This window comes from Topomyia yanbarensis, chromosome 3 (genome assembly GCF_030247195.1).
Source record: "Topomyia yanbarensis strain Yona2022 chromosome 3, ASM3024719v1, whole genome shotgun sequence".
Lineage (NCBI taxonomy): Eukaryota > Metazoa > Arthropoda > Insecta > Diptera > Culicidae > Topomyia > Topomyia yanbarensis.
Genome location: NC_080672.1, coordinates 192,595,620 through 192,622,715, shown reverse-complemented (window position 1 = coordinate 192,622,715; position 27,096 = coordinate 192,595,620). Strand labels below are relative to the sequence as shown.

Below are 27,096 nucleotides of genomic sequence, written 5' to 3'. Positions count from 1 at the left end.
CTCCTGAAGTCGTCGAATGCGTTGTTTGGCGTCATATTTTGTCCAATCCTGCTTCCATTGCCATTTATCGCCCAAAAATCACCAGCCTGGAGACGTATGATCTATTTTCTGTTGGATTATTGTAGCGTGTGATTTTTCCGCTAATTCTTCAGCCAGGGATTTTGATTGATTCATGCCATTTTCTGGTGTTGTCATGTTGGAGATTGCAATGGAGATAGCTTTCACTTCTTCCTTCAATTTCTCCAATAGGTCGGAATTGGCGAGAGGGTACGGCTCAGAACATTTAGTGGAAAGCAGTTCGTTCTCGGAGTGTGATAGCCGTTCGTCAATTTTATGATTCATATTGTCCGATATTGTTTTGGTCGATTTGCTGATGGTGTCGATAGAATTTTGTAACAAATTGTCACAAGAATGAAAATGCTGACCTAGTTTACTGTATATGTTTTCGTTCTTTTTATGCACGACTTGCATTGACTGCTTTACGTCGTTAAGTAATTGTTCGATGCTACCGAACAATCCAAGACTGTGGCTCTTTAGGTCAGCTGTGGTTCGATGTTGTGTGTCCGTGTGCCACTTCATCATTTTTAGCAGCTGATCTTGTAGATAGATCATTTTGCGAGTGTCGACCTCTGTCCTAATAATGTGCTGGCAGTCCGCACACACAGGCACACAGGCAGCATGGTACGATCTGCTGCAAAATTCACACTTCCAGAGGAAGCGGTCGTCGTTTATGTTACAAGTTTTTACACCGCACTGCATTATTTTACTATTACTTGAAGTTGAATAGCACTGTGACTTACGAGGCAAGCGCGCGATGTTTGTTTACGTAGGTAAAAAATACTAATTAATAAATTACTTGCGGAGCGCTTGGAGAGGCGTCCGCACTCGTTGACTGTTCGAGCGAAAAAAAACTTACTGTTCGAGCGAAATAAACATTAAGTGCGTACCCTGGGGCAAATTGGTACACACGAATTAGTGGCAAATTAATACAGTGTATCAATTTAATCCAACATTTTGTCATCGATAAGGTAATTCCAAAGACGGAATCAAATTATCACTTACTGTTTAAAATTATAAATTTGGTTCCAATTTATCAGTATGGCAAATGACAACACGGAATCTTGCTTTCAAACAATGGTCCTGCGGTGTAGTGCAAAATTCCTAACCAGAGTTTAATATGGTGAACACTTTTAACTCAAACAATTTGAAATTCTATTAGAGCTTCGCCTGTTAAATGCATCGCTTTTTACGATGCGATGAACTGAAGCGACAGTAGGCAGCGTAATGTAATGTAATGTTCAGATGTGCTCTTTTGAATATGGTCGATGTACTTCTCAAATCAGTCTGTTAGGTCTGTTTGTCTGTGCTTAGACCGAGCCAAAGGATCCTCCGGTGTTTACCAAGGCCTGACACAGGTCATAATCATAGGTAGATAAAACAGTCGAACGTTCGAACATTTTTGAACGTGACGTTTGCTGCTTACCAAATTGGTCGTCAAATCCACATCCATGTATCAATATTTGGATAAAATTCTCGAAGTAAGTCAAAAACTATTGAAACGAATTAACAAAAGTAATTATCCTTGAATCATAGAATATTTCTACATTGGTCGACGGCAAATTTGTAATAAAATTTCTTGCAACAATCAATTTTATTGTCCAACAATAAATTATATAGTTAATAACCATTTCGTGTTACTGTTTCTATGAGCAATATAAGAAATGTTTGAATGTATTAAAAATATCAATTTTTATAATGTTAAGTACTACCATCCAACCCCGTCTAACCCCGCCAAAGGTTAAAATTTATTGATTTTGTATTGTAATGTCATTTTAGACTGTAGTATAAATTATTGTTAAACTACTGTTTTGGTACAGTGAAAACAATGGCTTTTAATCAACACATTATTATGGTAGTGCATTCACGTTCATACATTTCACTATACACCACAACACCATATTATCCCCCGAAAATATGATGAACCACCGCCTGAAACTAGATGGTGATGATGTAACAGGTGTAATCTAAGACCGTCCAAGTTCTTTTTAGGAATTCTTTTCTGAACCAAGTGCTGCAGAGTGTGTGGCACACCATTATCGTCGTTATCTTCCACTTACTACTGGACCTGAATTAAAGACTTTTGCACAAATTCTAAAAGGATTGATGTTGTTGAGCGGCCTTTATAAAAGCCATCCTGTTTGCTTGTTATTTGATTATTGATTTGCTGAAATATTTTGTCATTTACTAGTTTTTGGAATAATTTTGGAATGCATGATATAACGGCAATCCCACGATGGTTTCGGAAGTCCGATTTAGCGCCTGATTTAAAAATTGGCACTAAAAAGGATGATTTCCATATTTCTGGGAATGTTCCATTTTTCAGTGACATGTTGAAAATATGTAGTAATGGTAGAGTGAATTCTTCTGCTAGATTTTTTTTAAATATTGGTGCTATTCCGTCCGGTCCAGGTCCTTTTGATGCGTCTAAGTTTTTTAGTGCAGTGATAATTTCGTGTTCAGATAGTTCGTGGACGGAAATGTCATTTGAAAATTCAGGTATAAATGAAAATTAGTCGCGGTCGCGGTCTGTTTCGGAATATGAAGTGTAGACTTCTTGAAAGAATTTTCCAAATAAATTGCAAATTTCAGTATTGTTATTTCCTACATGGATGGAAAGTTGCTACTTTTCAATTTCGTTTTCACGTAATTGAAGAAATTCTTTGGACAGGTCTTGATTTCAGTCTCAGTTTTACGATTATATTCTTCATGTGCAGTGTTAATGGCTCTGTCGAGTTGGGAGCAAATATTCAGATAGTTTTGCCGATTTGTAATGCTATGTTCTTTCTTGTAAATTTTATGTTGGTTGAACCATACAGGCTGCTGACCGCCATGAGTTCTTCTTCTTCTTTTTACTGGTACTGTTTCAGAGATTAAATTCGTTACAATTAAATAGAATATTTAGTCACTGCTTCGTTGACATTTCCTTCTATACTCAATACAGTTCGCCAATTTATTCTACATAGTCTACGTTTGACTTCTTCGACGTCGGTTTTATGGTATTCCGGCACTTCCTCATACTCCAAGTCGTTCGGGGAAGAGTTTTGATGAAAGAAAATTGAATATTCGATTGCTGTGTGAAATACTTCATTTTTCCATAATGGAGTTAAAGATGCATTGACACAGAAGTCTTCAGTGCAGTTCGTGAATAAGAGGTCTAAATATGAATTTTGTCTATTTTTTACATGGTTGATTTGGTGCAGGCCAAATTCAGATATTTTGTCAAAGAAGTATTGAAGTGTTTCATTTTCGCCTACGACTGGGAGTAAAATAGATTCGTTTTCAATGTTGGTGTTACGTTGATTAAAGTCGCCATAAATACGCAGGTTTACTTCAGGTTCCATGTTTGACATGATAGATTCTACAGTTTGAAAAAATAGTTCAAATGATTTTTTGTGAGCATTTTCAGGTGGAAAGTACACAGTGCTTTTGCCCATATATGTTTAAATTCTATATGTTTCATGGTTTCTATTTCTTCTGAAGGAAAGTCTGCGTTTATGGCTATAATGACTCATCCTCCAGACTTTTTATTACAAAGAGACAAATTACGGTCATGCCGAAATACATTAAATTGATTTCCAAAAATTTCTTCGCTTCTTACGCTTTCATCCCAGCTACTTTCTGTTCCAAGAATTATATTAAAAGAAGATGAAATTAGTTTTTGTTGGATTTCTTCCATTTTGGCTGGGCTTTTCATTCGATTAAAATTTTGGCAATAGACTAAAATTTCAGTCGAATTCTGTTGTGGATGCGAAAAAGTTTTTGGAATATTTAAATTACTTACAGTTATATTTTCTTCCTCTAAAGAGGGCGTCGTTAGGAGTCAAGGTCTGCTGCTGCTTCGTCTGGGTTTAGCCCATATTCCTGTTAGACTTCGATGAAAATGCGCAGGAGATGGTCAGGAGCGGTCGGTAGTCCTTCGGATGCGAGCGTCATTTTAATGCTGGTCGGCGTCATTCCTTCCACGCAAATAGATGGGTGTTGGTCCTTCATATATGCCAGGTATAGGCGTACAATGTTCATTATTTTTGGTTCGCGAAGTCTGGCCTTTAAAAAGCGACCATCGCCATTCGTTGATTGTGACGTAAGGCGATTGGAGGTCGCAAGAGGTCCAGTTCAAATTGGCTGTCTGTGTTCGAATGTTGATATGTGGTTGCCAATGTGTTTAAACTATATTCGCCGTCACTTCCATTTGTTTGGGTTGAATGTTTTTGTTAGCTGAACGGTATGGGTTGATAGTGTCGCCTTTTTTAAGGTTTATGAAATTTGGTTTTACTGCTGGTATTGCAAGACCTGGAATCGGATGTTCGGTGGTTGTGGGAGGAACGGAAAATTGTTTTTTCGTCGTGGCAAGTAGTAATTTGTCTGACGTCTTACCACTGTCGTTATGATGATTGTTAGCGCGATCGTTGTCACGTTGACTTGACTGCTTACGACGTTTTCGGTTGCGTCTTACCTTATCAGCAGCTTTCTCCTGAAGTCGTCGAATGCGTTGTTTGGCGTCATATTTTGTCCAATCCTGCTTCCATTGCCATTTATCGCCCAAAAATCACCAGCCTGGAGACGTATGATCTATTTTCTGTTGGATTATTGTAGCGTGTGATTTTTCCGCTAATTCTTCAGCCAGGGATTTTGATTGATTCATGCCATTTTCTGGTGTTGTCATGTTGGAGATTGCAATGGAGATAGCTTTCACTTCTTCCTTCAATTTCTCCAATAGGTCGGAATTGGCGAGAGGGTACGGCTCAGAACATTTAGTGGAAAGCAGTTCGTTCTCGGAGTGTGATAGCCGTTCGTCAATTTTATGATTCATATTGTCCGATATTGTTTTGGTCGATTTGCTGATGGTGTCGATAGAATTTTGTAACAAATTGTCACAAGAATGAAAATGCTGACCTAGTTTACTGTATATGTTTTCGTTCTTTTTATGCACGACTTGCATTGACTGCTTTACGTCGTTAAGTAATTGTTCGATGCTACCGAACAATCCAAGACTGTGGCTCTTTAGGTCAGCTGTGGTTCGATGTTGTGTGTCCGTGTGCCACTTCATCATTTTTAGCAGCTGATCTTGTAGATAGATCATTTTGCGAGTGTCGACCTCTGTCCTAATAATGTGCTGGCAGTCCGCACACACAGGCACACAGGCAGCATGGTACGATCTGCTGCAAAATTCACACTTCCAGAGGAAGCGGTCGTCGTTTATGTTACAAGTTTTTACACCGCACTGCATTATTTTACTATTACTTGAAGTTGAATAGCACTGTGACTTACGAGGCAAGCGCGCGATGTTTGTTTACGTAGGTAAAAAATACTAATTAATAAATTACTTGCGGAGCGCTTGGAGAGGCGTCCGCACTCGTTGACTGTTCGAGCGAAAAAAAACTTACTGTTCGAGCGAAATAAACATTAAGTGCGTACCCTGGGGCAAATTGGTACACACGAATTAGTGGCAAATTAATACAGTGTATCAATTTAATCCAACATTTTGTCATCGATAAGGTAATTCCAAAGATGGAATCAAATTATCACTTACTGTTTAAAATTATAAATTTGGTTCCAATTTATCAGTATGGCAAATGACAACACGGAATCTTGCTTTCAAACAATGGTCCTGCGGTGTAGTGCAAAATTCCTAACCAGAGTTTAATATGGTGAACACTTTTAACTCAAACAATTTGAAATTCTATTAGAGCTTCGCCTGTTAAATGCATCGCTTTTTACGATGCGATGAACTGAAGCGACAGTAGGCAGCGTAATGTAATGTAATGTTCAGATGTGCTCTTTTGAATATGGTCGATGTACTTCTCAAATCAGTCTGTTAGGTCTGTTTGTCTGTGCTTAGACCGACCCAAAGGATCCTCCGGTGTTTACCAAGGCCTGACACAGGTCATAATCATAGGTAGATAAAACAGTCGAACGTTCGAACATTTTTGAACGTGACGTTTGCTGCTTACCAAATTGGTCGTCAAATCCACATCCATGTATCAATATTTGGATAAAATTCTCGAAGTAAGTCAAAAACTATTGAAACGAATTAACAAAAGTAATTATCCTTGAATCATAGAATATTTCTACATTGGTCGACGGCAAATTTGTAATAAAATTTCTTGCAACAATCAATTTTATTGTCCAACAATAAATTATATAGTTAATAACCATTTCGTGTTACTGTTTCTATGAGCAATATAAGAAATGTTTGAATGTATTAAAAATATCAATTTTTATAATGTTAAGTACTACCATCCAACCCCGTCTAACCCCGCCAAAGGTTAAAATTTATTGATTTTGTATTGTAATGTCATTTTAGACTGTAGTATAAATTATTGTTAAACTACTGTTTTGGTACAGTGAAAACAATGGCTTTTAATCAACACATTATTATGGTAGTGCATTCACGTTCATACATTTCACTATACACCACAACACCATATTATCCCCCGAAAATATGATGAACCACCGCCTGAAACTAGATGGTGATGATGTAACAGGTGTAATCTAAGACCGTCCAAGTTCTTTTTAGGAATTCTTTTCTGAACCAAGTGCTGCAGAGTGTGTGGCACACCATTATCGTCGTTATCTTCCACTTACTACTGGACCTGAATTAAAGACTTTTGCACAAAAAAATTTCACGCATTGTCTTTCTTTTTGAATCTTACTTTCCACAGTTCCATTTGTTCGCAGCGTTTCCATGCATTCTGCATAGATTTTTGGTTTTTTGATTTGACCCATCAATCTGATCCTGGGACACATCATGACAGCTTGACATAATGCTACATCTTCCAGTTCAATCCAAGTTGCTTCGATGCACTCATTTTTACTTTCTCGCAGTAAACATACAGCATGATCATAAATATGTGTTATTGAATTCGAACAAATACTGTTCATTGCATCAAACGACAAGGTTTGAAAATATAAATCAATAAACTTTTAATTTCAATAATCCTGTTGTCATTTCAGTAAACTTTAAATAAGTGTTATTTAATTCAATCATCGCGAGACCCTATTTTTTACATTTTTCTTTGCTTTGCTTCCTTTCTACGAATAGCAACGTTGGCGTCAGTTGGAAGAAGTTATCAAATATACGCACTCGCTATAAACCGAAACGATAAGTTTCCATTTCCCAACCTGTTTACGAACCGCCGGTGCGGTGTCGTGTTATGATGGCGGTTAGCAAATCGCTATTACCCACGCTCCGGTGCTGTTAGACTATCAGCACCGGTGCGTAAGCAAATGCGTGTGTATTTTGATTACGCTAAACGATAATATTTTATTTAGACACCCGTTTTCGCACCGGTCGTTGGTAAATAGGTTGCCAAAATAATAATCTGTTTTTACACCGGTAGTTGTTATTATAGTTACGTTACACTTTTTTGCAATCATGCAATAAAATAATCGTTTTTTCAATGATATGGACTTTATTCAGTAAAAAAATATTGCTAGAAAGAAAATACATTTATTTATTGAATTTAATAAAACCATTTCAGTAACAAACATCGTTCTCTTTTCTAAAAATATTTTATTGCTATGATTGTAAAATTATTCAAACTGGAAATGTTTATTGAGATTAAAAGTTAATTATTGTTTCAATGAAAAAAATGTTCATGCCATCAATTTTGCCGTTTGGAGCAATAAACATTGTATTATTGAATTGAATAAGGCATTTTTTTGTTCAAATATGCTAAAATTCTCTATGTAATAAAAATTCTAAGAAATGTTATGGGTTCGGAACGGACAATGAATTCTAATAACTAATGTTTACCCAGAAGTTATTGTCTAAAGCACATACTACGGCCGCTCTGAATCAGGAGTGTAATGAAAAGGATCTCATGCTAGATATTACAAACAAACTTGCGGAGAAGGAACCTTTACGACCATTCAACGATTGTTTTGCAGAAACAGTTTATACGAACGATCAGTTTCGAATACGCTTTCGTTTTTATGTATTTCGAAGCCTTTGAAGAGGAGCTAATACTATATTGAAAAGCCAGAGAAAGTTGGGTTTTACCAAATTATACGGAAGCCATCTGACGTACGTCCTTCAGACGCTGCAGTCAAATATATTCGGATGGGAGAAAAGTTGCGCGTTAATGTATGTGAGACTACTGCCATACCCCAGGTAATAGACGTTTACACTGACTTTTACATAAATTTTGTAGCCCAAATGTCCATCAGCTGTGGTCATATTGTAGACAGCATAGCCGGGTAAACATATCTGGGTTTTAAGTATATTCAAAGGCAATTTTGAATCGCAGAATAGTGGGCTTATTCATGAATACTTGGTACGCTGGACCGTAACCATTCGACTTGAAAACATTACTGTACAACTTGGGCAGAACAGTATACAGTAAAACAAAAATAATTAAGTGATAGTATTTTATGTGTGGCTTCAATAATAATATTAACTTGCGTAAAATGCGTTGTTTTCCTAGGTTGATACACGGAGCACGTTGTTATAGTAATCGTATCTCATCTAACTAACCTAGAACTAGAATCAGGAATCAGTAGCGACTGGTTCAAATAGCACGTTCCCCATGTTGATCGGAGATTTGTACTTAAAAGACAATTATCAAGATTCACGTTTAGAGGAAGTTCCAAAACAATATTCACCAAACACATCTAGTGCTCGTGAACAAAAGGAGTATCGTCAACTCTTTCGTAACAGCTGTGAATTGCGCTGAACCAACAATAGTTTCTCCGGAATTTTCCCTCAATGTGGATTTTGACTCATACCAAAAGTGATTTTTCTTTTGCTATTAATAAATGACATACAATTCAGATTGTATGTGTAAAACATATAACTATCATTTTTAAGCAAACAACAATTAGTGTCTGTGGTATTATAGAGTCCCGTACAGAGGAATGCGCAACGCTGCCTAAGATGGCAATCTTCTTTGTTTCTGGCACCCATAATTTTTGCTGTAACTTTCAGTGACTTCAACCGAGTTACACAATAAATTAATATGGAGTGAATTGAAAACCCACTGTTTCGTGGCTTATAGCACTTTATTTTTGATACTATTCCATGTAATTTATTTTACATTGTTACAAAAAAAGCATAATAAACTGAATACAGTGTCTTGTTTCGACGATTGAAATATTTCGCCATGATATTAACTAACTAATACATTTCTTGCATGTTCTCCGAAAGATGAATATTTGTTTACTTTGCACGATAGGTAGCCATCTGACTGTTCGATAGGTAGACTTGGGTTCACTCTGTGCGAGCCTTTATAACATAAACAAGGCCTTTGGCAACAAGTAGCCGCTAGCCGGCGCTACTATCGGCCAATAGGCTTCCAGTAATCGATATATGAACTTTGGGTGCACCTATGGGTAAAGTAAAGTTCAATCGGAAATTCTGGTTGGTTCTAATATGTATTCGTAATTCGTATTCCGGCTGATTTCCCGAAAAAGCTTAACTGTGTAGTATTTCGGCGCCAATAACACAACTAATTCTAATTACAATCGGTTGTATCGCTGGAGCTGAAATACTAACTACAACTACATCTACTTCAAGAAATAAATATTAAGTGCGTACCCTGGAGCAAATTGGTACACACGAACTTGTGGCAAGTTAATACAGATATATATATATATATATATATATATATATATATATATATATATATATATATATATATATATATATATATATATATATATATATATATATATATATATATATATATATATATATATATATATATATATATATATATATATATATATATATATATATATATATATATATATATATATATATATATATATATATATATATATATATATATATATATATATATATATATATATATATATATATATATATATATATATATATATATATATATATATATATATATATATATATATATATATATATATATATATATATATATATATATATATATATATATATATATATATATATATATATATATATATATATATATATATATATATATATATATATATATATATATATATATATATATATATATATATATATATATATATATATATATATATATATATATATATATATATATATATATATATATATATATATATATATATATATATATATATATATATATATATATATATATATATATATATATATATATATATATATATATATATATATATATATATATATATATATATATATATATATATATATATATATATATATATATATATATATATATATATATATATTAACTGAATTCAACATTTTGTCGTCGATACGGTAATTCCAAAGATGGAATCAAATAATGAGTTATTGCTCAAAAATTATAAATTTGATTCCAATTTATCAGTATGGCAAATGACATAACACGGAATCTTGCTTTCAAACAACGGTCCTGCGGGGTAGTGCCAAATTTCGCTGCTTACCAAATTGGTCATCAAATCCTCATCCATGTATCCACAGTTTGCATAAAATTGTCGGAGTAAGTCAAAAACTATTGCAACGAAGTAACAAAAGTGGCTATCCTAGAATTATAGGACATTTCCACATTGTTCGACGCGGAATACTTCTAGTAAATTTATAATAAACGTCTTGAAACAAGCAATTTAATTGTCCAACAATAAATTATAAAGTTAATTAACATTTCGTGTTACTGTTTCTAAGAACAATATTAGAAATGTTAAAATGTATTAAAAATATTTTTATAAGTTAAGTACAACCACCCAACCCCGTCTACTCCCGCCCTCCCCTTATTTACAGACTAAGTGAATTGAATTCCAAGTGCATTCACGTTCAGGCATTTCACTATACTGATCGCAAGTCAGTCCCATGAAGATAGGAAATCCCATAGAAAACGGGGCAAATAAGCGATCTTGGGTAGTATACAGTCGTGATTCGCTGGTTGGACACTTTTTAACTGGACCGCTTTTTAGTTGGACCTTCGCTAGTTGGACCATTGTCCAACTAAAAAGCATCTGAACGTCAAAATCTCGTGCCAAATTTACTTTAACAATCAATCTGACAATATTTAGAGATAAGAACAGATGCATTTACAATGCCAACATCTCTTTTGGAGAGTTTTTGACATTTGTCAGTCGGTCCAACTAGCGAATCAAATTCGTTAGTTGGACAAGGCTGTGGCCCAACCAGCGAATCACGACTGTTCAATGTATCAAACGACAAAATAATTGGTGTAAATCGAGGTTTGAAAGTATATTTTCATTAAAGTTACAATAAACTTTTAATTTCAATAATTGTTTAATTTCTGTAAACTAATGTTAATGAATTCAATCAAATAATTTATTGTCTCACAACCGATTTATTGAGCTCAATCCATAATTTTATTTAAAATAAAAATCTTTCACGAGTCGAATCAAAATTCACGCAGAACACTTCTGCATAACATTTATCGCGAGATCCTATTTTTTACATTTTCCTTTGTTTTGCCTCCTTTCTGCGAATAGCAACGTTGGCGTCGGTTGGAAGAAGTTACCAAATATAGAGACTCGCTGTAAACCGAAACGATAAGTTTCCATTTCCCAACCTGTTTACCAACTGCCGGTGCGGTGTCGTGTTATGATGACGGTTAGTAAATTGCTTATACCCACGCCCGGTGCTGATAGTCTAGTCTAAGAAAACATGTGCAAGACAAAATTATTTTTTATACACTGACTTACCTCAATGGCAAACATAAAATCTGAGATTGCCAAAACCATCTAAATGGGATGCGTGATATGGGATGTTCTACAAAACAACATTCTGTTCAAAATATCTCGTGATTTTGATCCTGTAGAGGGTAACTCTCTTTGGAAATTTTATTCAGGTGCTGCACTGCCCATAAACGCATAAGAGTCCCATGTGGATTTTTGTCGGAAATGAGTTATCCGTTGGATTGTATTCTGTATCACCACTGAATCACACTGCACAAATAAGATTACTGGGTTTGGTCAGAAAATATAAAAAAAATACCAAAACATAGTTGTCCCATCCATTTGGCTCAATGGATGGGACAATCTTGAACAGCGTTTTTCTCGGCTTGCTGTTTTTCAACATGGGACTCTTATGCTGTTATGGGCAGTGCAGAACTAACTTATAGACGACCAAATAGTGTAAAATTCTACCTCTATGTAGCGCTAGTGAGCATGCCATTTTTCAGTTTGCTTTGTCTCAAAATACTGATTTTGTCTCCGACAAAGTCGCTGAAGAAATCAAAACCTACGAGGTGGTACAGCGAATATTTCAAGATACTGCCGTTAGGCGGCGCCAGCGAGTATGTCATTTTTTAACCTACTGTATCTCAAGTTCCTAATTTTTGCCATTTTTCGATTTAATGTATCTGATTAATTACAAGATCGTTGTTATTTTTGAAAAAGTTGTTGTGCTTTTCTTTGAACTACATCCTAAAATACGGAAAGAATAATACATTAGAGATATTCCGAAGAAAGACGCACGAAATTCATTTAAATTAGGAGTCCGTAGTACTCCCGCGAAACATTCGGGCAAAACCGGATACTTACGATAGTTATCGGTAAAGGAACTACTTACAAAACGCAGAGAAGTAACGACGCAGCCTTGTCTAAATATAAAAAAATACTAAACAAATACAATTATTCCTCAATTCATTCATCGCGAACCAAAATAACAATACTAATTGCGTTAACACTTTTTGTGCCAATTACAAACTACTTGTACTAACAACTCTAGCAAAAGCACGTCTGAAAATACGTAATCTTGAGATTCAGAAATCACAATTGAGCATATTCGCTAGCGTTGCCGAGTTGCTGAATCCTAAACTATTCGTTGTACAACTTCGTAGGTTTTAATCTCATGAGCAATTTTGCCTTCTAAAAAATCGGATATGGGTACAGTAGGATGAAAAAATGGCACGGATACTAGCTCCATCTCATAGCATAATTCGAGATTACGCAACTAAACCGAAAACACAGTCGTGCTAGTGCCGCCTGGCAACATAATACAATTATATTCATTCACTCATCTAAAAGATCATGGTCTACTACCCAAGTTTGCAAAAGAGAGCAGTGCTTTAAATGATCAGGATCACAAGGTATTCTGCGGATAAGAGATAAAACTATCAGCCTTATACAAAGTACAACGCGTGAGTGGTCGTGTTTTAAAATTTGGAGCATGTGCTCTACCTATAAACGCAATTCAGTCCCATGTTCCGTCGTATACCCCATCTACATGGAACTGACTTGCAATTATAAGCAGTGCTGGAGGGATAATACCATACTGCGTGCAACAGGTCCATTTCTATGTAAACATAACTGTTATGCGTATAACAACAGAATGACAGTTAATAACTATAGTTTACTCACTTGGCCGTTTGTGTGGGTGTGTTTGCTGCAGAACCTTTTTTTCCTTCTAAGGTTGCTAAATGTTGCTCTAATGCGTCCAGTAGCGAACTTGGTGCTTTGGTAAGATCTGGTAAATCCCCTTTATCGATTCCAACATTCTAAAATAGAAGGAGATGTTAGTACTATGCACAATATAACAATAAATGTTCATAATTAACAATGATCTTACTTCTGCCACCTTAAGAAACTCTCCTACGCGATCCATGCGTGTAAGGAATTTCTTATACAAATCTAAAGCATCTCGACATTGCTTCTTGTTCATGTCGAAATATTTTTCTAACAAATTGATAATACCATCATTATAACATGCAAACAGTCGAATCAAATCTCTGAATAACAACATGAAGCATTGATTGATAACACCTGGAATAATGAGTGCACTTTTAATTGCTCATTCTATAATCTTACGCATTAATTACTATTTGTTAGATCGTTGGCAGTACAATCAAATTCTAGCAACGAGTCCAGCTGTGCTTGAAGAACAGGAAGTGTTTTTAACAATTTATCAGCATTCATAACACGAAGAGAGCCTTCCTCTTTCCCTCTTTTCAATTTGCAAAAATCGAATGCAACGGTTCGATAAGACATCGCTTTTTCATTTAAATACTTTGCATACCGACGAATGAATGGTGACATGTCGTACCCTAGAATGTAATAACCAAATTAAAAGAGGCGGTAACATAATCTTATAAGAATATTGATGCACTATATGATTTGAGAGCATTAGTATGGTTATCATATCATATACGAAAACTTACCCATCCTTGCTCCAACGGCACCTTTGGGATAAAGGAAGCATTAAAGATTTACGTTAGTATAACTGTTAACTCGATAAAGCAGACATGTTATCAGCATAGAAGGAGAGCAATAAACGAAAATTGAATAAATTATTCGGAAGCCTTTCATATAACTAATGCATTGATCGGATATACCTTGAACACCGCCTTTATCCAAGAAATTGTTCAACTGAAAAGAAGAATTACTCGACGCTAAGTATTGTATGAACCTCTGCAAAAAACGTAAGGAAAGTGATAATCGATCATATTCCAGGGTTATTCAATACATTATACCTCATTGCCATATGCCAGTACATGGTGAGTTGTAATGAGAGCTTTATATACAACAACCCAGTTTGCATTTTGTGATCGCTCCACCAGTAGATTTGCCAAATGCGGGATGGAAACGTTTGGTTCGTTGGTGCAATGAACTAGATCTGTAAAAATAGTAATTGATTGATTTTTTTGTTCTCAAAAAAAAAGAAATTTAATATACATTAAATGATTTTAGATTATGTCTATAACCCTACTGGTGGCGAGTTTTGATTTTTTGAAAAATGGACTGATCTTGGGCAAAATTTTAAAATTCATGTCTAAATTTAGAAGTTTTTACAATTTTTGGGTTATAAGAGCAACAGAGCCGTTAAAACTTACTAAAATGTGGAATTGTTGTTATTTTTCATTAGTTTTTCTTCAAAACTGGATATCTACAAAATTTTAATAGTATAAGAAACATTACGAATAGTTGTGTCCTATATAGGAGCGTAATTTGGTGGAGAAAGTGTATAGCTGCAGACAGGGATGGGTTTAATGGTCATTTGATGACTTTTGCCTTTCTCATATAGAACGGAACCGTACAAAAAATTGAGGCCCTACACGATTTGTTTACCCGTTTTCTCTCGTGTTTCTGGTGCGAAACTAAACCTCGACAAAACAACGGCGATAGACGTTGGTTTTATGAATGGAAACGCTCTCAACGTGGCATGGCTACGAACAGAAAACAGTATTAAAATTCTGGGTGTAATCTACACCAATTCAATTCGCTTGATGATTAAGCATAATTGGGATGAGCTGGTGGGAAAATTTAGTCGTTTGATATGGCTACACGGGATGCGATCATTAACACTTCTGCAAAAAGTTACGCTGCTGAACACATTCGTAACAGCAAGGATATGGTACCTCGCCTCTATCCTACCCCCGTCCAACGCCCATACAGCAAAGCTGACAGCAGCAATGGGTACTTTCCTATGGCGAGGAATCCCGGGTCGCTTACCTATCCAGCAACTAGCACGAAATTATGAAGAAGGAGGATTAAAACTGCAACTACCAGCATTCAAATGCAAATCCATGCTAATCAACAGGCAATTGAAGGAAATTGATTCCATTCCCTTTTACAAATCATTCATGTTCCAAAACCCAGAAAACCCTCCTGCAGATTGTCCCTACCTGAAAGTAATTGTGCAGAACGTCCCGCATCTTCCTCCACAAATTCAGCAAAGCGTCTCAGCTAACACCATCAATCAATTCTATGTAAAAAACACAGACGAGCCCAAAGTTGAACGAGATAACCGTCACGCGGATTGGCCTCGAATATGGAGAAACATCCATAGAACGAAAGGTCTCTCATCTCAACAACGAACCGAATTGTTTCTACTAGTAAACAGAAAAACGATACATAGACGCCTCATGTATGTGATGCGACGAGCGGATGGAGAAAACTGCCTTCACTGCAACACAGCAATCGAAACGGTGCAGCACAAATTCTGCGAGTGTCCACGAGTAGGAGAGGCATGGACACTACTACAACGAAGGATAGCGACATTACTACACGGATGGCGAAGAGTGTGCTTCACGGACCTAGCACAACCAATGTTGAATGGAATACACCGAAACACAAAAGCGTCAATTCTTAAGGTTCCCCCACACTGACGCGATTATGTCGCAGCGACTGCGAAAATTTCGCTTAGCGATTTCGTCGCGCTTCCTGCGACAGTGCGATTCGCATGTGCGCCCACACCGGCGCGAATTTCGCATTACAAGCGACACAAAGTGACATTTGCAAACTATAGTAGCTAGATGGGACAACCTCAATTTTAATCTCATGGGAATACGACGTATGTTGTCCTAAAATTAAAAAAAAATATTTTTCGATTGTTTTATCAGCCATTCAGTGAGAATAATGTATTTGTCCGCGTGTCTTTATATTTAAAACATCTTTGCGTGAAGCAGGTCGTTTGCTCGACACAGTCTAGACACAGTAAGAAAACAAACAAGAAGAGAGGATAGTAAATCAGTTGACTATAAATATTGCATTATTCAACAATCTGTTTTCAACTATAGCGCAGTGCTAGTTCAGCAACACAGAAATATACCTCAGATGAATCAACTTTCACCGCTGACCAGGTTCGTGTTCTTGTCTGCGAATGTGACATTCGAGGTCGTAAACTACTGTTTGATTCCAGTGCGGTCGAGAAAATTTCCGGCGAATCCAATGCAGCAACAACGTCCAATTGCAGTACCGCAATACAAAGCCACAAAGCGGGAAATTTTATCATCGCAAAATTTTATATCAGCACAACAGCTATACCAAAAGCGATACCACGTCGATGGCCGAAATGATTTTTGGTTCTGCACCTATAGTCTTCCAGGACAGCAGTTTGAAGGTACATTGATTAAAAACTCGAAAAACCATTAAGTATGCTTACGTGTTTCAGTAGCCAACAGTAGCAGCAACAGCAGTTAAAAAGTATCCACTTCCACCTACTTGGGCTATGAACTGCCAGGTATCGGTCAGAATGCACTATACAACGGCCGACATACGTCGGAAAGTGATCGTAGCTCCATAGGTACAACGTCACTACGGTCGTTTACTGTTACTTCGTCCACTTTGACGTAATATGATACTTCGTACAACCACAGACAAAGGCCACCACTGCCAATCGAGTTTGCGCATTTGGAGCATCTGGCAGATCCGAGACTTTCAACCAAAAGTGGCCTTGACTCAGGGTATGGTGGAACGGAACCTTGGGCGTTTTCATCAAGTCAACCACGCCATCGCACCGAAACAGTCTAGCATCAATTTCTAGTGATTTCGAGTGTTTTCGAAGACTTAGTTTAGATACCAGTATTGATATTCCACAGCCTCTGAATTGCACAAGTTTAGACGACTATAGTCAGTATGGCAGCTTTCATCGAGGTCAATACGACCGGTTCGGTGAACATTAGCAGTCAAGTGACAGCGAGCGATGGTTGCGCCGGTGGTAAAAATCGACGGAATAGTGAAACCATAGTACTGACTAGACAAAAATCGTTTAGCGGGGAAGTTCTTTCCACTGCAACCAATTATCACGGGAGACCTTTGCACAAAAAGGCACGTCTAGGAATTGTGCTGTGCGTTCAACTAAACGATGGCATGCTGCAGGAAATTGAAGCATTCAGCTCGGAACACATGAGTATATTTGAATCAATGCTGTGTGGTTTAAGAATGGCGGCGGAAAATGCAAGCTACAGGTAGCCGCAGTTACTCCAGGTAGGCTTGATAGAAACCCTTCACTTACCTGTTCAAACAGTTGTGTTAATTTATTGCTACAGATAATGCTGGCTGCCGGCATAACGCAGCAGTGCCCAGTGGATTTTTTTACTGTACCCAAACTGGTAAATCCCATGTGGCTAACGCTAAGCAGTGGTGCGTGCACTCTTGGAACTCAAAGCAGTACATGTTCTAATCGGGCTGCGCTTAAAATTGATAATAATTTTATGAACGATCTTTGTTACCTGCTATTGCTGGCCGACATTAAGGATACACATTTTTTCATCAGCGCACTACTATCGGCGATATTAAAGTACTACCTGGGCTGGGTGAGTACCATTGCCCCTGTGAGTGGTTCCGTTTACGAAGCAGATACAGATTGTGCTACAATACAGCGATAGAAGGAGAAGCGGTGCAAACTAACTACCAATCACCCGTACATCGTACTGTGGGTCCAATGTAGCTATTTGTATGGAACCGTCGGACACCCGGTGAAACTGTCGAGAACAATGATCTGCAGAAGCCCCCAATTGAGCAATACCATGGATAAAATTCTAAATGAGCTATCTTACTTCGTAAGATGTAGCGAGATCAAGCGGATTGTCCTCGTAGAGGCTTTCGACGAGTATAAAGCTGAGCAGGCATTCGCTGCGCAAAAGATTATAAATAATTATTCGCTCCTTATGTTAATTGTTAACTTTAACCAAAAATGCTTTTCCTTGGCCTGATGTACAGTGTAAACTAACAGATTTTCGTACGTAATAAAACTGCAAAATTACGAAAAATACAAATTATAGCAACAGTGTCATAAGGTTTGGTGGAAATAACTGTGAAGAAAATAGAGGATTACACAAATCCCCCAGATTCTTGCGATCCGGATCTGCGATGGTTCGTTCGGCAACCACGACCAAAGACTAAACTTCGATGGCTGGTAATGAATAAGTCTTGCTGAGAGCGAACTGGTCGGAGTTACGTCAAACCGGGCTAAGTGACAATATATTGATTTCGAGAAAAGCAAGTTTAAAGTTTAAATTGTAGCATACTTTATATTGTATATACTATTGAAGAAAGGATAACAGTTGACTGAACAGTTCCAGATTGCCATTCGTATTAGTTTCCAGACTAGTGTCCGACTGAAAGTTGGGAAGGGCGTATGCAAGTTGGTTACTTATATGGCTGAAACTAGAATATAGTTATTGCGTTTTTTGCTATAGCATACCATCCGAGAATACACAATTGATAGCTTCATAAACTAACCGGTTCCATGTAATTTTACGGTGCGTTCTCCAAATTGCAATCTTCTTAACAATTTTTTTTCAATAGTTTTTTACAAATCTCGTACATTCAGTGCATTTTTGTACAAGTAAATTCCATCGTGAATACAACCGGTGGGAGCTTCATGCGATCGATTGAATAGCGGTCTTCAGTAGGCTGATTTGTTCACATCTAGCTGCGTCAGGAACACCCGGTTCTCTTTTTGAATATTTCCCTAGGCGTTGTCCTGATTGACAAAGTAGTAAATTCTACTTAAAGGACAGTACGTATCGGAGCTGGAGTATTTTTTACCGCTGGTTGGATCTACAAAGTAGAAATCGTTGTTCTCTCGTATAATGACAAAAGTACTATCGCCTGTTAGGAGACTTTGTCCTCAGATAAGATACACATCGTACTCCAAAAAGATGTAAAACAAGGTAATAAAACACCTTAATCCTTCGGCGAAGCTTGGCTTCATAAATATTGTCTATCTTTGGAACCGATTAAAAATTACTCGGTTATTGGACCGAATTCCGCCAATTTGTGAACATGCGTCCATGTTGTAGTGAATAGGAATTGGCGAAACATATCGCCTATATATCATTAGCTCCACGTTTTCATCGATCACAAAGGGAACGTTGATCGGACCAAGCAGCCTTGTAACGCAGACCCTTTCGCCACTGATCAACATTGCTAGCGGTAGCATCCCCTCCTGGGAAACTCGCTGCGGTACTCCTCTCCTCACAGATAAATACGCACCAGTCTGCTGCAACACCACACACTCCAGCCCGTTGGTGCCGAACTTGGGAGTCTCCACATTCGGTACCAGTATTATAAACAAGGAGATGTAAGTTAACTCTCGCATATACGGCAGATTAGATCCGGTTAGCATAGAGGCGAAGACTACATATTAAGAAGACTGATATCTCTTTCCTTCCCCCATACAAACGAGAAGCGACAGAGGTTACAGCACCTCTATTGTCTGAAGGTAGGAAGCTTAATGTAAAAGTGTATATGTGTGTGTGCATCACTATGGGAAGTACCCGCAAGTGGCGTTGCTGTTACTGTCTCCAGATTCTGGACAGTTAGCAGTCTTCTTGATATGCAGTCTTCGATAGAGGTGTATTCAGATGATTCGTCGTTGCTGCGCGTATATCCGACCAGAAGCAGTGGGGTTTTGATTTCGAATGTTCTCTTAATCTAGGCGGACAGATACATGTGCATATACTCGTGAGAAATTGAGCAGCTATCAGTAGGTCTGTTCCAGGAGAAACTGGAAGTACTCCGGAGAAAATCGTTCCTTTACTCTCTTCTTCTGGTAGCAAACCGGAGTAAAAAGGAGCAAGAATTTTTTGCTCCTGTTTACTCCGGAGTGATTTCCTTGTACTGGAACAAAGCTAGTGTGAGTATATTTTGATTTGATGTGCACTTGCTCTATTGGGTTATACCGTTAACCAACATACAGAACTTGCTCGACGAGAGGTTGCTATTTATTCGTCCAGCTGAAGAAACATGATTATCATCTGATCGCATGGGAATTCCGATCGAGTCCGTACCCAAGATTTCATCGATTATCTTTATGTTGTGGGGAACTTCAATCTCCCGCTCGATTTGCGGTATGAACTTTATATTCTTATATTTCAGATTGTTATGGAATCTTTGGCATAACATGTTCAACCGTTCATTGGCGTTAATTTCTTCCCTCAAACAAAATGCTAAAACATCTTCGTTGAACAAGAAATGATCGTCCTTTTCCGGAAGGCCTTTCTCATGATCCGTATTATTACCGACGTTTCGTTTTTCCAATGCTTTCACTAATTCTTCCACGTCGGAATCGTTGGGTTCGTCGAACTATTTTTCGATCAGCTCTTTGGAAAGATGAGTCCGCTTTGGAATATTTTTTATTCTCGAAGGACTTGAAGCACTGGATTATAGTAAATAGCTCCAACCACCCTACTTTCAATTCAATTTTACCGCTCCAGTATTTATTCGATTTACCTGGCTTTCATACGGTATGTAATCTTCGTTTTCAAATAGTTTTGTTGGACTTGGTAGTGGTATAGAAGCGTCCATCAGTTTGGTTTTGAAATTTAGGCGATTTTTTTCGTATAACTATTTTCATTTTTTTCGGAATTCTGGTCAACTTATGTAAAGTTGAGATGCGCCAAATGACAATAGTTGATTAGTCTGCGCCATCTTGAATATCTGGCGAACACCCAGCGACTGTGACACAATGCTCGCACGCAGCGATTGTTCAAAAATCGCTGCAATTTCGCAACAGCCGACGCGAAAAGTTCGCGTCAGTATGGGAGCGCACATCTGTCGCCATGAGCAGAGTTGCTAGCGACAAGTCGCTTCGCGAAATTTTCGCAATCGCTGCGACAAAATCGCGTCAGTGTGGGGGAACCTTTAGACTTTTCGCAGTTTATTTAAAATTCATTACCGAAAGTGAAAATGTAGTTAACTTACAGGCACTACAATTTTACTTAGAAAATGAACTGTAAATATTTTATAAATAAACTAAAACACTAATTTTACAAAAAAAAATATCGCGTACACTCGATAACTAGCAACTAACCCGTCGTTCCGGAAGGTTTTATACGCGGCAGCTTTCTCCTCGTACACGTCTGAGCACTCTTTGTCCCACCACGGGTTGGGAGAACGTTTTTGGGTGTTCACGTCGGGTACTCGTTTCGTCTGAGTTTGAATCGCGGTATCGAGAATCGAGTTGGACAAAAACTTATATTCTTCCTCCGGGGGAAGTACCTGTGTTGAATCGATAGTTTTGGATATCTCAGCAGCGTAGCTCTTCCAATCAATGTTTCGTGTGAGGTCATAGGGAACATTGATTGGTGCCGATGGTCTTGAACCAGTGGTGATTGCAATTACAATTGGTGGTCACTACCGTGGGGATCAGATATTACCTTCCACTTGCAATCTAACCGTAGTGATGTCGAGCATAAAGATATGTCTAGTGCACTTGCTTGCGCAGGTGGTCTAGGAATCCGTGTCATTTCCCCTGTGTTCAGAATTGTCATATTGAAGTTGTCACAAAGGTCTCGAATTGTCGAAGATCGATTATCGTCGTATAGACAGCCCCACCCCGTACCGTGAGAGTTAAAGTCTCCAAGAAGCAGGCGGGGCGAGGGAAGGTGTTCAATCACGTTGGAGAATCTTCGATATCCCATCATGGCCCTAGGAGGAATGTAAATAGAAGCAATGTAAAGATCTTTGCCTTTCATTGTTGTTTGACAAGCGACAACATCAATACCTGGCGTCGAAGGGAGGTTGATTCGATTGAAGGAGTTGCACTTTTTGATCCCTAAAAGTACCCCTCCATATGAGTCTTCTCGATCCAAGCGGATAGTGTTAAAAATCGTGGAAGTTGAGGTTTATATTAGAAGTTAGCCATGTTTCACATAGGGAAAATGCATCACAATGATTGTAATTTAGCAAGTGTTTTAATGAATCAATTTTGGGGATAATACTTCTGCAGTTCCACTGTAAAACAGTGATCAGATCCTTGATTCCGTCTAATAAGTTAGCCATCGAAGGATACGATCGCTGTAAGGAGGGGCCATTGTTCAGTCAACTGTTTTAAAAATGTTCTTACTGTTGGTAGAATAGCAACCAGCAACCTTTTCAGAGGATCGGTAATGTTGAAAGCTGTGAATATCCAGTCCACAATGTCAGAAAATTTAAGGAATCCCGTTTTAGGTTGAGTTTCTGACTGTAAAATTGGAGCACTTGGGATTTTTGGTGCCCCGGGGAGTGCTGGGAACTGTATCTCAATTTCCCAAAACCAGGAGGTATTATCTTCGGATTTGTACCAGCACTTCCAGTTGATGAATTATTTTTATTTTGTACCCTTGTTTGGGACAACCTAGGACCCTTACGAGGAAGTTCAGGTGAGTTTTGATTAGGTCTTTTCCTAGAGTTTCCAAGCGGAGCCAAAGAATGCCCCTCGCAAGGGTCGTTAGAGGCGTTATCGTCAGTTGGCAAGAGAGCGAATGGGTTTTCGGAGATAAGTGGAACAGCTCTTTTAAGCATTTCTGCGTAAGAGCGTCTGGAGTGATCTTTGGCGGATCGCTTCAGTTTATCCGTTGGGCATGTCAAAAGTGCATGTGGATTCTCCCCACAGTAAACACACTTCTCAGCGGGCCTACTGCAAGTATCATCCGCATGGCGTTCCCCACATTTACCGCACCGTTGCTTGTTGCTACAGTAGGTGGCCGTGTGACCTAGCTGCTTGCAATTGGAACAATTCATGACCCGCGGTACAAACAGGCGTACAGGTAGACGAGCTCCTCCCACTTCAACGTAGCTCGGAAGTGCAGATCCGGCGAAGGTTACGCGAAACGAGTCTGATGGATAGTAATTCCCATCTTCGATGGACTTTGAGTGCAATTGCTTGCACTCCAAAATCTTAACTGATTGAAGGTTAGGGTCCTTAAAGCAGCCAGTCCCATCATTCATCAGATCATCGACAGTTAGACCCGCATCACTTACCACACCGTCGATATCCACATCACGAGAAGGGATGTAGACGCGATACTCCAGCGTAAAGAGGCTATTGCTAACGATATCATTGGCCTGTTTCAAGTCAGTAACGACTACGCGCAGTTTATCTGACTGAACCTTTTTAATCTCGGTTACGGCCGAGTAACGTTTTGTCAGCTCCCGTGCAGTTATGCTGTTTAACGGTTTATTTTTGGGCCGAAAGTATACCACCCAAGGACCAGCGGATCCATCCTGGTAAACCTTGACCCGGGGGGGGGGTCTGTGAGACATTGGGGGAAAGTGGGGGAAGTGGATCGACCATAACATTATCTGTCTCCGAATCAGATATACGTTCCTCTTCCCCATAAGATTCGTATTCGGAGAATGATCCTTCTGTTTGTTCCATTTTGTTGCGGGAGCAACACGCTCGACCGCACTGTTTAACTTAAATCAAAATAAAAAATCAAAAGCAATAAAAAGAAAAAAAAAAAGTAAAAAACGAAACACTTCACCAGGTGGTTCCTGACGAGCTGGTAGGTGAATTGATCCTTCGTTTGTTTTATCCGTCACCCGCGTGACCTTCACACAGTAGAGAGCTGATATAGCTCGTCTAAACAAAGCCGTCTTTCAGGCAAGAAAACTGTTTAGTAACGCACTTCACTGCACTACCTTCACCGATATCGCAGGTAATAATTATCACTCGCGGGACTGTTTGTTAGTAATGCTTTACTGCAGCCTCTGCCACAGCAAGCACCTTCGTACTACCGAAAAAACTAAACTACACCGGAGAGACCAAAAGGCACTTGTTTCTCTGTACAAAGTTCGGTTACGAATGGAAAAATTGATCTTGATTGATTTTATTATTGATCTAAAATATGGGTCTTCAAAATAATATATCAAAATATGGAATGCGAAAAAAAGCGAACAATAATGGAAAGGCAGTATTTGAAAAAGTTCGAGTTTAGAACGACTTTCATTCTACTTGGAGTTATTTATTTCGCTTCTCATTATCCGAGATATGTTCCAGATCGATTTGATGGTTATGTGTTAGAAAATTTGCTATCATACGGTAAATGAAGATTTGTGCACTGATAAGTGATCAAGGTACATTCAGACAACTTGGAATTGTTCGGTGGTTGTTTCTAGCTGTAATAGTGAAAGAAATTCTGATTTCATCCTTTTCCGTTTTATAGAAATGAAATTCGACTAGTTTGTTTGAACGGATAGTTACAATATTGAACAATAAATAAGCGCCGATGGGCCATCCACAAACAACAAGCTACAACTTTCAAAGTATTCAATATAGATACTTGGTGTCTTCAGCAAACTTGTTCGCAAAAGTAAGAGCTGCGAATTCAATGAAAGCATTATCTCAATCAAGTATGCAAAAAATCGTTCAACTAAAAATCAATCGAATCTCTTTACAAATATTTCATCCCTACTGAAACTTTTTAATAGATACACAGTGGTAGAAAATCGATTACTATGATCTGATGCTACAACCTAGTAAGCTCATTTTCAGAGAGGATAGCGGAAACTTAATTCACAATTTAGAATCGGGAAAACCGAAGCCAATGCAACAACTGCCTGTGATAATATTGGGCGTGTAATACCAGGGTATGCAGTACCCAAAATATTGTTACACTTATAGGGAGATTAATCTGAGAAAATACAATATCAAAAGAAAAATTATATTGCACCCATTAAATTGTCCGTAGATGCTATTCGCCTAAAATTAACCCTGGTGGCGTAAATAATTGATTGCATGTTTTTGGTCTTCTTTCGAGATATTGGAAAATAATAAAAATCCTTCGTTCGTATTAAATTTTTTTTTGATAGCAGTCTGAATTCAACAAACTATAGTTCACTCGAGAGATATTTGTATAAGTTTCCTGGCGATATGTAGACTATTTGTCCATGTTATGAGTTTTGACAGTTAATCTAAAAAAACTGCAAAAAACCCTTTTTACACATACAAATATACATATCATGGATACTAAACATCAGAATCAAAACAAATTATTAACTTTCTATTCGAGTATCAAGCCTTTCATTTGAATTTTGTTTAGATAAAATGGGTTCAGCCATTGCGGAAAAACACAAATGAGAATTTGTTACATACATACACACACACATACATTGTCCCCAGTCGTCGAGTTGAGTCGGTTGATGTATAAGATTCCGCTCTCCGGGTCTCGCAAAACATATTGAAAGTTTGAGTGAATTCCAGACATTTCTTTTATAGGAAACTAGCTAATACCCATCGCGCGTTGCTGTGACTATCAACGAAATATGTGGAAAACACAATTTGTTCTAAAGCGCCATCTGGCGGGCAGATAATCTCCAACCAATAGCACACAAACACGCCACATACCAAATACCTACTATGTGCAAATTTTTACGGAAATCGGTTGAGCCGTTTGGGAGTCTATAAATCATGTACATACAAACATTGACTTATATATATATATATATATATATATATATATATATATATATATATATATATATATATATATATATATATATATATATATATATATATATATATATATATATATATATATATATATATATATATATATATATATATATATATATATATATATATATATATATATATATATATATATATATATATATATATATATATATATATATATATATATATATATATATATATATATATATATATATATATATATATATATATATATATATATATATATATATATATATATATATATATATATATATATATATATATATATATATATATATATATATATATATATATTTATATATATATATATATATATATATATATATATATATATATATATATATATATATATATATATATATATATATATATATATATATATATATATATATATATATATATATATATATATATATATATATATATATATATATATATATATATATATATATATATATATATATATATATATATATATATATATATATATATATATATATATATATATGATGTTTTCTTCATCGACGATGAAATGGTTCGTTCGGCTATCCAGAAGACAAAAGCGTCCTTTGATCCCGGTCCGAGTATTATGCCTGCAGCTGTATTAAAAAAAATGCTCGGACATCTTGGCTACACCACTCGCGCAACTTTTCAATATGTCGCTTCAGCAGCAAACGTTTCCAGTGCACTGGAAATGTTCGACACTAATCCCTGTTTTCAAAAAAGGCGACAAGCGTAACGTTGAAAATTACCGTGGAATTACTTCGCTTGGAGTTGAATCAAAACTGATTGAGTCACTGGTTAACGAAACACTATTTGCTTCCTGCAGACACTATATTAGCACCTGTCAGCATGGTTTCTATCCTGGCCGTTCGGTGGAAACCAATCTAGTGAGCTTTACATCATTTTGTATGGATAATTGGTGCAAAAAACTTCAAGTGGATGCGATATATACTGATTTGAAATCCGCCTTTGACAAAGTGAATCACGATACCCTAATTGCCAAACTGAAAAAACTTGGCTGCACGACTAGGTTTTGTGAGTGGCTTCGATCGTATCTCGTTCATCGTCAAGTTGCTGTTAGTATTGGCACTGCTAAGTCTGATTGCTTTTCAAACAGCTCTGGAGTA

The 27,096-nt window shown here is 37.2% G+C and overlaps 1 protein-coding gene and 1 pseudogene across 1 annotated transcript in view; both read right to left on the bottom strand.

Moving 5' to 3' along the window:
* Positions 1 to 27,096, bottom strand: part of LOC131692985 (phosphatidylinositol-binding clathrin assembly protein LAP) — a 304,486-nt gene that overhangs the window by 245,535 nt on the left and 31,855 nt on the right. Inside the window, 6 exon segments of the mRNA XM_058980421.1 lie at positions 13,366 to 13,502; positions 13,574 to 13,767; positions 13,824 to 14,048; positions 14,163 to 14,183; positions 14,337 to 14,412; positions 14,475 to 14,617. Of these exon segments, the coding sequence (XP_058836404.1) occupies positions 13,366 to 13,502; positions 13,574 to 13,767; positions 13,824 to 14,048; positions 14,163 to 14,183; positions 14,337 to 14,412; positions 14,475 to 14,617 (796 nt within the window).
* Positions 18,819 to 20,657, bottom strand: LOC131692987 (coiled-coil and C2 domain-containing protein 2A-like; annotated as a pseudogene).